Raw genomic sequence first — 16,157 nt, 5'->3', positions numbered from 1 at the left:
ACACAAGCCCGCGGCGAGTCCCAAGACGGAGACCGGAGCCTGCCAATAGTTCGCTATTAATAGAGAGGCTCTTCCCTCCAAGCTGGCGAAGGGCGCCGTCGGCGGGCCGGGCGATCACGTTTCAGGCAGGGAGAAAGAGAAGAGGAGGCGGCCGCTGGGCGGGCGGGGGCTGCTGGGAGTCGGAGTCCGAAATAGCGGGATCGCGGGGAGGCGAAGGAGCCTCCTGGTGTCTTCTGGATGCCCCGCTCCCAAGACCCTCCTGCTCCTGCTTGGGGGTTTCTCCCCATAGAATTGGGGCCCTGTGGCTTCCCCCCACCCCGCATGTGCAGAAGGGACGAGGCGTGCAGGCAGAACCAGGCGTGGGTGGGTAGCTATTTATTTATTGCGTTTAAATCCCACCTTTTTTCTTTAAGGAGCTTAAAGTGGCATGCATGGTTCTCCCGCCTTCCAAAGCAATCTTGTGAGGAAGGTTGGGCTGAAAGGCAGTGCATGGCCCAAGGTTACCCATTGAGCTTCATGGCTGAATGGGGGTTTGGAACTCTGTGGTTTCCTAGTTCAACACATTGACCACTGACCCACCCCTGACTCTAGTGTCAGACTAGTTGCCCATGGCAATCCTGCTTGTCAGACTACGGAATGACTCTTCCCTTCCTCCTCCTCAGCCCTCCTGAGAAGCCCGCTGGGCTGGGCACAGGAGAAGGGCAGCTGCTTTGCCAGGCAGAGGGCAGCAGGCATTGCCAGTCAGTGTGGACAATACTGAGCTAGATGGGTTCTGTGTAAGGCAGCAGCATCCTGTCCACCTGTGATTTCTGGAAAGATCTATATCACCTTCAGAAATGGTAAGTCGGTGGTAGCAGCAACATTCACTGGGTTTTGAGCATAATCCCCTCTTTCTAGGCATCAGCTCTATCACTTTAACCCCTTCCCTTTGCAAATACTGTAGAGTTGCTTTAACAGTACAGTGGTACCTCGGGTTACATACACTTCAGGTTCTCAGACTCCGCTAACCCAGAAATAATACCTCGGGTTAAGAACTTTGCTTCAGGATGAGAACAGAAATCGTGTGATGGCGGTGCGGCAGCAGCGGGAGGCCCCTTAGCTAAAGTGGTGCTTCAGGTTAAGAACAGTTTCAGGTTAAGTACGGACCTCTGGAACGAATTAAGTACATAACCAGAGGTACCACTGTACTTTATATCTACTGCAGCAAGGGATCCCCTGATTAAGTGTGGGAGGAGCATCTCTCCCCCTATATGCACCGGTGGCAATTAAAACCCCTCTCCCTCAATATTTGGGACTGTCCAGTCAGCTACAGAACGTTATTTGGATCCCAGAAGCAGCCTGCTATTCCACTTCTGCCTTAAATTAAAACGGCTGAGGTCAGGTGCTGCTCAGTCATCCATGCCTTCTGAAGGCAGAAGAGCATCACTGCTGTACTGTAGTAGCCATTTTCTGCCCTTTTTTGAGGCATTCTCACTAAATTCTCAATAATAGCAGCAGCAAATACTATTGCACACGAAAATAGTGTTTGCTGCTGCTATTAATGATAGCAGTATAGTAGTAGTAGTAGTAGTAGTAGTAAATGCCATCTCTAGCAATTTGCTCCTCAACTTCCTTCCTCGGCCTCCCACCCTGTTACTTTATATCAGGGCTTCTTTCTCCTCATGGGGAAAATATGTAAAATGCATAAATCTAAATCAAATAAGTGTTGGAAATGTAAAGAGAAACAAGGTTCTTTTTATAATATATGGTGGTCTTGTAGTAAGGTTAAAGCTTACTGGGAAATGATATATAATGAATTGAAAAGGATGTTTAAAATAACATTTGTAAAAAAAAACCCAGAAGCTTTTCTTTTGGGAATTATAGGGACAGAACTACCTAAACTGTATAGAAACTTATTCATGTATGCTACTACAGTGGCAAGAATGTTACTTGCCCCAAAATGGAACTAAGTAGAAGTCCCAGCAAAGGAAGAATGGATATAAAAATTATAGAATATGCAGAAATGGAAAAACGTACCAGAAAAATAAGAAATCAAGATAACAAACTTTTTATAAAAGAATAGAAATGGTTTATTGGATATTTACAGATAAATTGTAAACAGATCAAAACATTAAAGTAGATGAATAAATGAACAAATTACGTTAATTTGGATATGCAGAAGATATTAAAAATACATTTAAGGAACCGCAGAAAGAGGGGGAAGGAAGTCAAGTTTTGAAATGTTAAAATTACTGTAAAATTATTGAAATGCATAAACCTGAAAATCATAAAAATCATCCCCCAAAATTTAATTATGTACTAATTTATCTGATTGTCCTTGCATCTTCCTGCCAGACTTGCCATCCTCTCCTGCCACACCAGTGTGGCGCACCACACACTTTGTGAACCACTGGGTTGAACCACTGGGGTAAACTACTGGCCACAGCGCAGCTGAGACCATTTGGCTGACTTTGGATGGAAGACTTGCTGGAGGGGGGCAGGCAAGGTATTCATGGCCAGAAAGGGGTGCCAAGAGCAAAGGTTTTGCGTGAAGGTTGCAGGCTCGGCAGGAGGTCAAGTGGGTGCAGCCTTGGTGCAGGAGATGGTTGCCACCCCTGCTGCCACCCAGTGGGTTCTGGAGCTAGTTCTCTCACCGCTGCTTCTTCAGAATGACAACCAGCTCTTGGTGGATGGTGCTGAAGCTCGGCCGGTTCTGTGGCTCGTATTCCCAGCACTTCTGCATGAGTTGGTACACCACCTCAGGGCACAAGTCTGGGATGCTCAGGCGCATTCCTGGGATTGGAAAAGACACAGCCAGGTCACAGGAGGATGGAGCTGGCAGGTGAGCTAATAATGTGTTTTGGTTGCAATTTCCTGGGACTCCCAATGTGTGGATTAAGTGCAGGCCAAAAGTTTTTCCATTAACATTTCTGTGCATCGGTACTTTCCCCCATTCTTGCTCACCTTCAAAGAGCAGACTTTTGAGAGGCAGGAGAGGCACAATGCACACCTCCTTCCGTTTTATTAAAAAATACTTACCACTCATCTTGCTTGGTGCCAGTCCATAGCATGTCTTCAGTGAGTGCCAAGAGAAGAAGGGTGCTGGTAGAAACCCAGACCCTCCAAGGAGACCAGAGACACAGCTTCCCCCCACCTCCTGCCTAGCCTACTGTGCTAGGCTCTCACCCTTCTCCACAGCCTCGCGGGTCTGCTGGTTGGTCATGTTGGGGTACGGTGGGGCTCCCAGACTGAAGGCTTCCCAGAGCAAGATCCCAAAGCTCCAAACATCACTCTCTGAGGAGTACCGGCCTGAGGAAGGAGGAAGAGAGAGCAGGCATGAGAGGTGGCTTCTCCTAGATCAGTGATGGTCAGACTTGGCCCTCCAGCTGTTTTGGGACTACAACTCCCATCATCCCTGTTTACATTCCAGAGATTCCATACTGTTGGAAGTCTCATGGGAGACGGGAGATGGATGTGACGTTACTGGTTTCCTGTTCCTTTGTTGTTCAGTTGCTTTCTGCTCTCACAGAGAGAGGATGTATTTTTTTCTGTCTGCGCAGCTAGAAAATAAAGCATAGCGATATAGCCATAAATCTCATCACCTCAGCGTGCTGCTTTGATTCTCTGCTGAATGGGAATGTGCCTGGAGCCTCATGAAAGGCTCAGGTCATTAATCACGTCGGAGGGCGATTCTGGAAGATGAGCTTTATTAGCTCGGTCGAACGGAGATTCCGACAATCCCTAGCTAGAAGGACCAGTGGTCAGGGATGATGGGAATTGTAGTCCCAAAGCAGCTGGAGGGCCAAGTTTGCCCATCACTGTCCTAGATTCATGGTCCCAGGCTGGGTTCCCATGAACCCATACCTGCCTCTGGCAAGCTACACATCTGTACCTAAAACCTGATATGATCCAAAAGCTCATTAGGGTATCTGTATACGAGTCTGGAGGACAAGGGGCCCTGCCCCCTGCCTGCCAGGCTGGAGGGTACTACTAAAGCAGGTGGGCCTGGAGCCACAGCTGTGGGTACCATGACTGAGTGCCTCTGGGGCTGTCCACTTCACAGGGATCTGTTTCATGCCACCAGTGGAGGCGTAAATGCCGTCCTCCTGCTCCCGCGACATCCCAAAGTCACTGATCTTCAGGGCATTCTTCTCTGTCACGAGACAGTTCCGGGCCGCCAGGTCCCTGCAAGGGGTAGCAGATCCAAATGTCTGACTGGTGCCAAAGACTTCAGGGAGGGAGGCAGTTTCCCAGACACCAATGCCTGGAACTTAACTCCCAGCTCTTTCCCGCTACCTAGGCAAGAGACTTCCGGCTCCAGCTCCAAACATCACCTGATAGGTTTTTTACATGTAAACTAGCCTGTGCACATTGTAGCAGATTTGCAGGCAGCTCATTCCCTCCTCGATCAAAGACAGGAAAAGCCCACAGGTGGGAACTCTGCCTCCTTCCCCAGGGAAAAAGCCTCTCCACATGCCTGCTCCACCCTTCAGGTTTGGAAGTGCCACCAATCCCACAGCACAGTCTCTGCCAAAGCAGAGAAGGAAGGAAGGAAAGAAGTAAGGGAGGGAGGAAGGAAGGAAGGAAACCCTTTTTGCACAGACAGGGGCAGGGGTACCCACCGGTGGATGCAGTGCTTGCTGGCGAGGTACTCCATGCCTGCTGCTGCATTCTCCATCATCTTGAGCAGGTCCTTGACTCTGAGCTGAGCTCCGTCATTCCGCAGGAAAGACAAGAAGTCACCCCCTGTGAGATGAGAGAGGGAAGCTGGGCTGGGAGCCAGCTGGCCAGTGTCACACCAGGGAAGCTGGGAGCCATGGCAGGATAGGGAGCAGAGGCTCTGGAGCTCAGCCTGAGAGCTCCTGGTTGAGATTCCCTCCTGGACAAACCATCAGGGGCAGGAAATGTTTCTGAATACCAGTTGCCAGAAACTGCAGGATGGGAAGAGGGCTATGACCCTCAAGTCCTGCTTGTGGGCTTCCTATCAGCATCTGGGTTGCCATAGTGAGAACAGGATGCCAAACTAATTGGGTCCCTGGACTTATCCAGCTGCCAAGCTCTGCTGAAGTCAGCAGGGAGAGAAGTAGGGCACCTGGAGCTTTGTGAATAAATTCCTCTAGACTTCAAGGCAGCACAGAGTGCCTGCTCTCGAGGCCTCTGCAAAACCAGGAAGCTTGTATATATCTCGTAATGGCAAATGTAATGGGCAGATGTTTCTCCCTCCCCCAGCTGCAGTGCAGAAATCTTCCACCCAGGAAACAGACACACCCTATATACTGCTGGGGGAGTTTAAAACGGAAGGCCTGAAGGCTATGGAAAGCCATGAAATGCTGGGCTTACCCTGAACTAGCTCCATGACAATGTAAATGGGGTGCTTCTGGGTGCAGACACCAATGAGCCGGACAATATTTGGGTGGTTGTATTGCTTGAGGATCCTGCAAGGGGAGTGAGAGGAGACACAATGAAGGGAGGGCACGCCAAGTGCCAGCCAGGTAAGGGATTCCAAGGGGCGTCCTCAGCACCTCACCTGTCCTCGCTACCCTACCCCCAGTACAAAGATGCTAACGGCAGGGGCAGGGTGGGCAATGCTGCAACTCTGTGGCAAGGCAGCAGCACTGGGAGGATGCATTGGTCTTGAAGCTCCCCCAGCCAGGCAGGTCATGAGATTCAGCAGAAAAAGGGGGGTCAGGGCAAAATGACCAGTCCCCACCATCTCTGGAAGACTGAAATCTCTGCCACTTTTCCCAAGGAAGGTGGGATGTCTGCCTTTAAAAGGCTCTGTTCAAAGAAACCATGGTAGTGAGGACCATGGAATCTCCCACCAGCACCACTCAGCTTGGATTAGGACACCTGCCCTGCATGCAGATGGACCCTGGTTCAATCTTCAGCACTTCCAGGCAGGGCCTGGGGGAAAAGATCCTTACCTGAATCTGGAGAGCTGCTGCCAGCACTGAGCCAGGTGGACTCAGCTAGAGGCAACTTCCTACATTTGTTCCAAAGAGTTGGGAGGGAAGATCCTGCCCCCACAACATGCCCCAGAGTGTCCAGCTCAGACTCAGGAACAGCCTAGCAATGTAGTCCCAGTTGCCCAGGAGTTTGCTCCCTACACACCTGGCCTCTTGCAGGAATCGGGCCTTGAGCTCTGGCGGGAGAGTTTCACGGCAGGACTTCACAGCCACCGGGGTGTTGTCACAGCGGAGGCGCCCACTGAACACCTCTCCAAAGTTGCCCTGGAGAAAGACAGATGGCACTACTTTCCTCTCCCTGCCCTTTTGCCCACAGAAACAGATTGCAAAATCTAGTCTCCCCTGCTGCTTCCTGGGTGTGCAGTCAGCAGGGTCCAGTGCTTCTGAATCCAGTTTGCACAGCAAACCTACACAGCTGGGTGTCTCCAGGGACCACAGAAGAAAGTGTTCCTGTGGTGGTGGTGAGCCAGCCAAGGTATGGCTCTAAGGGTGAGTCGGTTTGGACTGCTTCCCTTCAGCAAACAGGACAGCAGGGAGGCTTGCCCCTGGCCAGGCCTCCAGAAGGCAGGCTGCTGCTCTGCCTCTCTTGCCTGGATTATTCCCATTTAACAAAAGGAAGGCTGAGGGGGAGAGGCAGTCAGCTGCTCCACAGCGCACAGCTTTTGTCAAGAGTCCAACAGTGGGACTCCTGAAGGTGGTGCCTAACAAGAGCATGCCTTCCACCGCCACCACCATTGCCAGGGAGTCACTCACCTGCCCGATGCGCTCCCCAAGCAGCACGTCCTCATGGTCTAACACCCACTTGTCCTGCAGCAAGAGCAGCCACTTAGTCACAGGTCAGGGAACTCTGCAAGCCCAACCCTCCCTTCCTTAGCCTGGCCCAATCTAGTGGCAGCAGAGGGTGAGGCAGAGAGCAGTACCTTGATGATGGGCTTTCCCAAGACAACACCACTCTTTTTGGTGATGGGCTGTTTGGTCTTCAGGAAATGGTCAATCAGCAGCGGAATGGTGGGAAAAGCTTCGCCCTCCAAGCGATACATGTTCTAAGGGGAAATCCCACAAAGAGCAGCCGTCTTAGTTCTGGCACAGTCCTAAGGCAAACACCACTGCTTGGCATCTCCAATGCAATCTTTTAATATGGCAGCACTTAAACTCTGAAACTCCCTGCCTATTGACATCAGATAGTACTTTAGCATCTACTAAAAGCATTTTTGTTTAGACAAGCCTATCAAGATATGTAGAATGCTGAATGTTGATGTATGTTTTGATCTGTTTTAAGTTTATGGCTGATTTTACCTTTTTAATATTAATTATTTTTACCGATAACTTTGTTTTATTGTGCTTGTAAACCACTTTGATGGGTGTATACAATCAAACGATGTATACATTTTATGAAATAAAAATAAATTGATAAATTTCCGCTGTGCTAAAAGCTACCACAGGCAAGAGGAGACTTAATTTCTTCCTGTTCATTCACATTCATTGTTCAGTTGCAATGTGTTGTTGTTTTTTAAGAGAAAAGTTGATAAGCAATTGCTCTAGCAGCAGAGAATAAACCAGCAGTTACAGTCTCATTCTACAGGGAACAGCTGGCAGAAACTAATTATAGGAAAGTCTTGGTTGGGCAAGTGAACAAGAAGGAATTAATTAAAGGGGCACAAGATTAGAAGTAGAAACCACTAAAAATGAAAAGGCCAGGGAGGAAGCTATTAATTAAAAGGCCAGTGGCCTGGAGAAAGCCCAGAGTTTTCTTTTAAAATCCCACAAATTGAGTGTAAAAAAAGACTAGAGTACAAGCCCAAAAACATAGGAATGTTTTGGGATGGTCACATTGTCATCTGGGTTCTCTGCAAAAATTGACTGAAGAAAGGATTGTGATTCCAGGTGGAAGTATTAGCAAGGGCGCCATGTAACCAGAGCCACAACTGTAGTGGCTACATTTGGGCTAGAATGGCTGCCTGCCTGCTTCTTTGTTTCCTCTGCCCACTTCACCCAGCACCACCATCCCATTTACAACACTCACATCAGCAGATTGGAGGATGAAATGACGAGGCTGTGCATCCCATAAGACTGAGAGGACGTACTCCTGCTTGCCTTGGCTCTCGCGCACCAGGAAGTCTCCATTGGCCTGCAGCAGCCTCTGCACCTCCATGCGGGGGATGGCGCCGTGGTACCAGGCTTGCTGGCCCAGGGGCTTCTGCACCTCAGGCAAGAGGGGCACTGGGGGCGGCAGCTGCGGATGGAGAGAGGGGGAATGGGCACAGCCAGCCACAGTGCCAGCTCCCTTTCTAGCAGAGAAGGCCAGGAAGGAAGAGCGTATGGAGGAACATCTCCACCCGCGTTCCCTCCACCCACCCCACTCCTCCCAGTTGCTCCCAGCACATCCTTGGCAGTGCTGATTCAGAAAGCAGGGCAGAGAAGGGACACAAGTGGGTGGGCGGATCAGGGTGTGGGAGGCACTCACTGTGAGACGTGGTCGGAAGATGCCCGAGAAGTGCTGTTTCAGGACCTCCAAGGCCGGGATCCAACCCCCATCACGCTCCGCCTCCTGTCCAAGAAGGAAGGCACAGAGTGAGTGTCAAGGTCAGGGTGGGCTGCTGTGCACTGGCTCAACCAAGCTAGAGACAGTGTGGCATAGTGGTTAGAGCATCAGGCTAGGACCTGGGAGGCCAGAGTTCAGACCTCCTCTCTCCTTGGGTGGGTGGCCAGTCACTCAATCTCAGCCTAACCTACCTCACAGGGTTGTTGTGAAGATAAAATGGGAACAGGGGGGAAAACACATGCCACCTTTAGCTCCTTGGAATAAAGGTGGGATAGAAGTCAAACGTTTGCCAGGTTTGCCAACCCCAAAGTCCAAGGAGCCAGGAGCATAGCCAGCTGCTCCGGCACCCAAAACGGACTCCACCTGGCAGATGCAAGCCCCACGCTGCCATTTCGGGCAGTGCGGGGCCCCGAGCCACCGCGTCACTCCCAGAGAGACGCGTGGCTCAGGCGTGCTGTAGGCCAGGCCCCGCGGTAAGTGACAACTCCAACGGTTTGCCATTTTGTCACCCCCCTCAAGGATGACACCCAGGGCAGACCGCGCCCCCGCACCCCCCTTCCTACGCCCCTGCAAGGAGCTCGCCCCATGGGCTTGCAGTGATCGCACCCACAGTGGCTCCACGCACCCCAGACGACACTGATTGATTGTCCTCCTGCAGGGCTGGAGCAGGCGGAGGCTCACAGCTTCCCAGCTTGTCCAGCCTGTGCCACAGCAAATCCCGCTGTGCTTGAATCTTGTCCTGCATGCCCTGGGCCAGGTGGCTTTGGTGCTGGGCTTCATGCAAGGCCTGGCGCTTTCCCAGGAGCAGGATCCTGCAGGAGAGAAAAGTGGGGAGGGAGAAACGCCCATGCACAGTGGAGCAGTTGAAGCTGGTAGGGCACAGCGGAGCTCCTGCCAGCCCCTTCCCTCGGTGCCCAAGGCCTTGGCCTCACACCCAGCCTCACCGTTCTCCAGGGCTCACAGCTGCCTCTTCCTTCTGGATTTCAGCCTTTAGAATCTGGGTGCGCTGCTGGTGACCTCGGGTGCTCTCTGTGGCGCTGGCCAGCTCCTCCTCCAGCGAGGTGAGGCTGCAACAGGAGAAAGGCATGGAGGCTTCAGCTAGCCCAGGGATCAATGGCGCAGAGGGTTCTGCCTGGCTGCAACTCGCCTCCAGGTTATAGAACCATCGAATGGTGGGTGGGAAGGGACCACGAGGGTAACCCAGTCCAACTGCCTGAAATGCATGAATCTTTTGCCCAACATGGGGCTTGAACCCTCACAACCCTGAGATTAAAAGTCTTACGCTCTGCTGACTTCTTAGCAGAACATCTCTGTCTTCTGGGCTCTCAGCAAGGCAAGAGAAACACCCAGAGCACAGAAAAGAAGGAAGCTGGCTGAGCCAGAGCTCCATCTTTGCCCCACCTGCCCAAATCATTAGCCTCTACTCTCCCACCCAAAGTGCCGAGCCCTGATCTGTGCTCCATGAGGCTGGAGTGGATCTCCCCAGAGATGGACCACCTGCGCCCTTTTTGACAGGAGAAAGGGAAGGAAAATTTCTACAGGCACAGCTTCTCCCCCGGCACTGCAGCAGGGGGGGCCGCTGCCCTTGCTCTCAGTGGTTAGGACTGAGCCTGCAAAAACCCACCCTTACTCCCCCAACCAGTATTGGAAACTCAGATATGTAAGCTGTTCACCAAATGGCACCTTAAAACTAGGTTGTGGTCACCACAACGGAATATCTATTTGCCAGGGGGTTGGACTAGATGACCCTTGTATTCCCTCCTATGCCCTCAACTCAGGGCCAGATTTAGGTTTGATGAGGCCCTAAGCTACTGAAGGTAATGGGGCCCTTTATATGTCCAGCTGTCCTTTGTCAACAACAAATTGTTGCTGTTTTTTGTGTTAAATAAATGCTATATGGTAATTTATGGACCTAATAGGTATCTAAAGCCATTTTATTTATTTTTTATCTTATATTTTGGAAATGTACATCCAGTTCCCCCCCTTAAAATATTGGGGGGGCAAGAGAGTGGGGCCCTAAGCTATAGCTTGTTCAGCTTATAAGTAAATCTGGCACTGCCTCAACTACATCGCTTGACTACAGCTTACTCTTACAGCAGTTCACTTATCCCAGTATGCAAGAAGGAGAAACACACACAGTGGAAATGGAATTAACTATAGGCTAAGGCAGAGGTTTTTAAACTGTGGTTGCCAACCTAGCGCCCAGAAATCTCCACATAGTCACAATTGGAACCTGTGTCAGTAGCAAAACGCTCCTGGCTAATTTCTAACACTGCCCCCAACGCACGTGTGCTGCATGCTTTCCAGTGTCAGCTCATTCAGCTGGAGCTCCCCGGCTTTCAGGCCCTCTGTCTCCATCTCCTCCAGCAGGCTCGTGTCAAAGGTCACCACAGCAGGGGCCTCGTTCCCACACCTGGAGAGAGACCGACCAGAGGAAGGTGGCAGAAGCTGCTGGCTGGGAAATCCAGCCCCCAGAATCTCAGAGGAAGCACAGCAGGCACTACCTGCACTGGGGATGAAAGCCTTCGTATTCCACATCCGGGTGGAGGCGCTCAATGGTTCTGCCCATGGCTTGGTGTACCGTCACCATCTCCTCCTGCACCAGGCTGGTGATGCTTGCGTACTCCTGGAGGGTCCCCTTCCTGCCAGTACAGAAACAGGAAACTGTCGGTGGAGAAACTGAGCTGCTGGGCCTAATTCAAGGTGCTAGTTCTAGTACACAAAGCCTGAAATGATTTGGGACCTGCGTACCCAAAGGCACAGTCCCCCCAATAGCAACCATCTCAGGCTCTGTTAGTAACGCCACTGGGGCTGTTTTGCTGCCAGTGAGCCATGGCAGGGCCTTCTTGATGGCAGGTCCTCATTTGTGGGATGCCCTCCCTGGTGGGGTGTATTTCCTTCTCTCCTGATTGTTTTAAACTGTTTTTAATATTGTTTAAAAACAACAACGGTGGGAACACGCAGTGAAGTGTTGATGAGAAATCAAATCATCATCATCATCATTCAGGGGTTGGGCTAGATTTGCAGGATTTGCAGGGGGTTGGACTAAATGACCCTCCAGGATCCCTTCCAACTCCACAATTCTATGATTCTAAAAGCATTCCTGTTCATCCAGGCCTTTGATGGCTGAAATGTACTGTTCTTGGCAATCTTGAGAGCATCAGCTGTGAGGGCATGGGACTGTTTTAAAGGTAAAGGGACCCCTGACCATTAAGTCCAGTCGTGGCCAACTCTGGGGTTGCGGCACTCATCTCGCTTTATTGGCTGACGGAGCCGGCATACAGCTTCCGGATCATGTGGCCAGCATGACTAAGCCGCTTCTGGCGAACCAGAGCAGCGCACAGAAACGCCTTTTACCTTCCCACCTATTTATCTACTTGCACTTTGACGTGCTTTCGAACTGCTAGGTTGGCAGGAGCAGGGACTGAGCAACGGGAGCTCACCCCGTCGCAGGGATTTGAACCGCCAACCTTCTGATCGGCAAGTCCAAGGCTCTGTGGTTTAACCCACAGCGCCACCCGCGTCCTTATAGACTATTTTACATGGAGTCAAATATGCTACTATGGTTGGTGCCGCTGGGCTCCTTTTCTCAAGGTCCCTGGCCTTTTCCATCTCACCCCCCCAGCCCTTCTGGAGCCCCTCTTACGTGATGTGGGCCATTTCCTGGTGCAGGCTGTGCAAGGACTGGAGCACCCCAGGCAGGGTGTGCTGGTAGTGGTGATTGTGCTGTACCTCAGCCGCCTTCAGGGCCAGCACATACTGGTTGTGCAGAGAGTAGAGCTTCCACAGGCTCCGGACGTATCTGTCCTTGGCCTTCTCTCGGTCCTTCTCTGCAGGGAGAGCGCAAAAGCATAGGAGGGTCAGGAGTGCCAATGCAGTCATGCACAGTAAGAGATTTGTGTCCCGTGGCTGACACGGCTAAGATGCCTGGGGCTGGCAACTAGGTGTCATGGCATAGGCTATAGCCTGCCCCAAGAGACAGAAGGGAGGGAGGGAAACAACCCTGCCATTCAAACCACCCCCTTCTTATGATTAACTTCACCACTGCCACCAAGCATAGCTGTCAACTTTTCCCTTTTTTAAAGGGGAATCCTATTCGGAATAAGGGAATTTCCCTTTAAAAAAGGGAAACGTTGACAGCTATGAACCAAGTAGATCTCTCAATTTTTATCGCGCAGTTTCCACTAGGCAGTCCTTCAGCCTTCCGGACTCTAACTGGCCTTCCCCGCTCCCAATAATGGGTAGAGTAGTACAACACTTAGATGAATGGGATGAATGACAAGACTAAGATTTTTTTTGGGGGGGGGACCAAAATAAATAAATAAACCACTTACTTAAGTAAGGCAACAAGTTCAGCTAAACTTAGATTGGCTTGTTACTTTACTAAAACCTTTACAGTTTGGGTGGTTACACAAATACAAATAAACAGATACAGATGCATCCTGCTATGCCTATTCTAGACAGTTTCCCTAACCATGTCAGTATTTTATCAACTCTCATCTCTTGGTTAACCTTCTGGATCCTTTAATGGTCCGGCTCCTGCATCGTGAAGCTCTTGAAGGTTCTGACTCCACTGCTCTTTCCTTCTTTAGTTCTGCAACTGATTTTCCTGGTCAACTTGCATACAATATTTTCACTCCCCATCCCAACCTTTTAACCAATCGGATAGAGAGTGGACATCTGGTTACATTTGTGTTTCCCTTTAATTGCCAGGCTCCTAGACTTTCACACACAAACACACACGGAGAAACAGGACATCCTGAGCAAAACTTCCCTCCAGACTTTTGAAATACCAACTATTTCATAACTATTTCGAGTTCTTTCAGGCTAGGTGAATGGGCAAGTATTTGGAAGCTGCCTTTTAGGCCAAAAGCTGCGTTCAGAGGACGCTGCATTCCTCTGAAGACCCTTGGCTGGAGGGAGGATGGGAGGAAGATGCTCCAGAACAGGTCACTGGCCGAGGCAGGTCTTTGGGCTGACCCAGTTGGGTTCTGTGGGGGTCTCCAGCCACACCCACCTTTGCTGGCCTCCTGGTATTTGCGCTTGGCCTGAGCACTCTCCCGGACATGGCTGCGGTACTGTGCCTTCAGGCGCTCAGGCTCCTGCTGGGTGGTCTGGAAGAGCCAAGGAAGAAAGGGGGCTTAGAGGTCTCCATACAGAGGGGGTTTGCAGTTGCGGGCTTCCTGCGGAGGGATGGACTTGACGTCCTTTGGGGTCTGAGTCAGATTCCAGCCACATGCAACCTTGGCACCAAAGCCCCGATAGAGCGCCACCGCAAGTGCCCACCAGGGGCCGCTGCTGCGCAGCCCGGACGGGGCGGGCGGCGGGCGCGAGGGTTGGTGGGCTGCCGTACCCGGAGGAAGTCCTGGCTCATGTGCTGCCACTGCTCGCTGTAGCTCCGCCGCAGCTGCTGCTTGTCCCGAATGAGTTGGCCCAGCTTGTGCAGGGGGCCCGAGACCAGCGCCTCGGCGTGTCGCTGCAGGAGCTGGCTCAGTGCCTCCGTCTGTGTTACCAGCGACCACCAGCACTGCGGGCAGAAAAGGACCAGGAGGGCAGACGGAGAGAGAGAGAGAGAAAGACGCAGAGAGGGAGAAGCTGCCCAGCCACCCCCCTCCTAATGGAAAGGGGACGGGGAGCCTCCCCAGGTGAGGATGGAGGGAAGGGTCAAGGGGGCTCCGCGCCAAATGGAGGGGGGGTCCTGGGAGCCTACCTGTGCGACCTGGCTGTTGCTAGGCTGGCCGCCGCTCTCCTGCTTGCCGGCCTGGATGTGCATCTGGTGTAGGAGGGCGGCGTACTCTCGGTCGCTCTTGGCGCGCTGGCCCATCCACTTGCGGAGCCCCTCCAGCAGGCGCAGCTCAGCCTCCTGCAGCTGGAGCAGGGCGCTGTGGCCCTCGGGGCAACCCAGCGCGAGCTCGAAACCCATGGTCGGCGGCAGGCAGACCGGCAGCCTTCGCCCTGCAAGTGAGAGCCAGCGCCGTCAGCCTGCCCCGACGCCCCAGCATGGTTTTCCTGAGAAGCGGCCGGGCCGCTGCAAGTTCCCTTTTGCGGCCGCAGCCTCGCGGCGCTCCCTAACGTAACACCCCAACTGTTCCGGAAAGTGCCCGCGAAGAACCCAAGTCCCTACTCTGAGAAACTGGACTCAAGGCAGGTGCCGGTCCGGCTCGGAGGAGACCCCCGCCCACTCACCACCGTCAGATTTGGTATCCGAGAGCTCCCTTCCCCCACCAGAGCAAGTTTTGCAACCTGTTCAGAGCTCATCTCCCTACTCCAGTTTGCAAGAGGCTTCACCCAGGCTACACTGTGGTGTTGCGGTGGTACCCAGCACTCAAGTGCGCCTGCTGCGCATTGATGCCCTGGATGGCTGAGGACCACCCAAACTCCCTCTCCTGTTTTGGGAAGGGGGCTTGCTGGTCTGTCTCCAGTTTTGAAGGCAAGAGGAGTCTCCAAACATCACCTTTTCTGTAGAAGGCCTCCCCATGCTGGCTGGTGGTATATTAGGGAAGGGGGCTGGTTGGGGGTCAGTGGAGCCTCTCTTGCATCCCTGAGGAAGCTCCCTTCTGCCCTTGGACATACCTTGCTGGGGTGCTGTCTGAATCAGCGCTTGACTCCTTCCTGGGCCGTGAGCACTAAAGAGGAACAGGAAGACTCCACAAAACCTCCAGGCATTGCAAGATCCCCCTTCCTGTCTCCTGCACTCTCTCTGTGGCTTATACCCCACCCAGGCACTTGTACGCAATACCTCCTTAAGGACCAAGAGGCTCCTTCAAATTAAACTGCTTTTTATCTAGTCCTGCCCTTGTGAGACAATCCATCAACTCAGCTCCACCAGGTGACCAATGGTCTTCGCAAGATGCCTGCAGGCAGGACACAAGTGTCATCACCTTCTCCAGCTGTTTGGTCCCAGTGCCTACTGCTATATTCAGAAGCAGGGGCATGTGTGTGTGTGTGTGCTGGGCATCATAACTAGTGGCCACGGAGAGCCTTTGCCCCTAGCAATTTGCCTAACCCCCCTTTTAAAAATGGGAAGTTGGCAGCTGTGACTGTATGTCATGGGAGCAGATCCCAGTTTCACTATTATGCTGTGTGAAAAAGTATTTCCGTTTGCTTGCCCTGAATCTTCCACCATTCAGTATCATTTTGGAATGCATTGGGGAAAGTTGCCCTTGTCCCCTTTCTCCAAGACATGGGCAATTTTATAAACTTCTGCCGCTTTTCCCTCTTCCCTACACACTTTACTCAATAAAAAAATTCAGTGTGGCACGAGCAAATTTTTATTCTGAAAGTGCAGCTAAGAGGAAAAAAAGTTTGATAACCACTGGGTTAAACAAATGTCAAATCTCCAGGTAACGTAAATGATGCACATTTGACAGTGAAGCAGTTTTGTGAGCAGGCAGGGTCACTTGTGTGGCTTTAAAAGAGGATTAGACAGATTCATGGAGGAGAGGGATGTCGAAGACTATTGGCCATAATGGTTATGCTCTGTGCCTCCAGGTGGAGGCAGCAATGCTTCTGAATACCAGTTGCTGGAAGTCACAGGAGGGGAGGGGGCTCTTGGGCTCAACTTTTTATTGTGGGTTTCCCTTTGGGGCCTGATGCAGCTGACTTAGGTTCTTACATCTGGACTGGACTGTCTCTGGGCAATAGGTTGGCCTCCTTGATTCTGCAGCAGA

At 51.9% G+C, this 16,157-nt stretch overlaps 1 protein-coding gene across 1 annotated transcript; it reads right to left on the bottom strand.

Annotated features, from left to right (window-relative positions):
* Positions 1-2,267: 2,267 nt before the first annotated feature.
* Positions 2,268-14,852, bottom strand: FES (FES proto-oncogene, tyrosine kinase). Its single transcript, XM_080981763.1, has 18 exons — positions 14,198-14,852; positions 13,841-14,014; positions 13,505-13,601; positions 12,134-12,317; positions 10,992-11,129; positions 10,775-10,900; positions 9,432-9,554; positions 9,113-9,299; positions 8,410-8,493; positions 7,969-8,178; positions 6,866-6,988; positions 6,699-6,752; positions 6,091-6,209; positions 5,320-5,414; positions 4,602-4,725; positions 4,007-4,164; positions 3,166-3,288; positions 2,268-2,772 (listed from the first exon to the last, which is right to left on the bottom strand). The coding sequence occupies exons 1-18, from the start codon at positions 14,408-14,410 to the stop codon at positions 2,630-2,632; spliced, it is 2,475 nt and encodes an 824-aa protein (XP_080837889.1). The 5' UTR covers positions 14,411-14,852; the 3' UTR covers positions 2,268-2,629.
* Positions 14,853-16,157: the final 1,305 nt, after the last annotated feature.

This window comes from Podarcis pityusensis, assembly GCF_964106645.2.
Source record: "Podarcis pityusensis genome assembly, chromosome: 14".
NCBI lineage: Eukaryota > Metazoa > Chordata > Lepidosauria > Squamata > Lacertidae > Podarcis > Podarcis pityusensis.
This window is presented reverse-complemented; position numbering and strand designations above follow the sequence as displayed.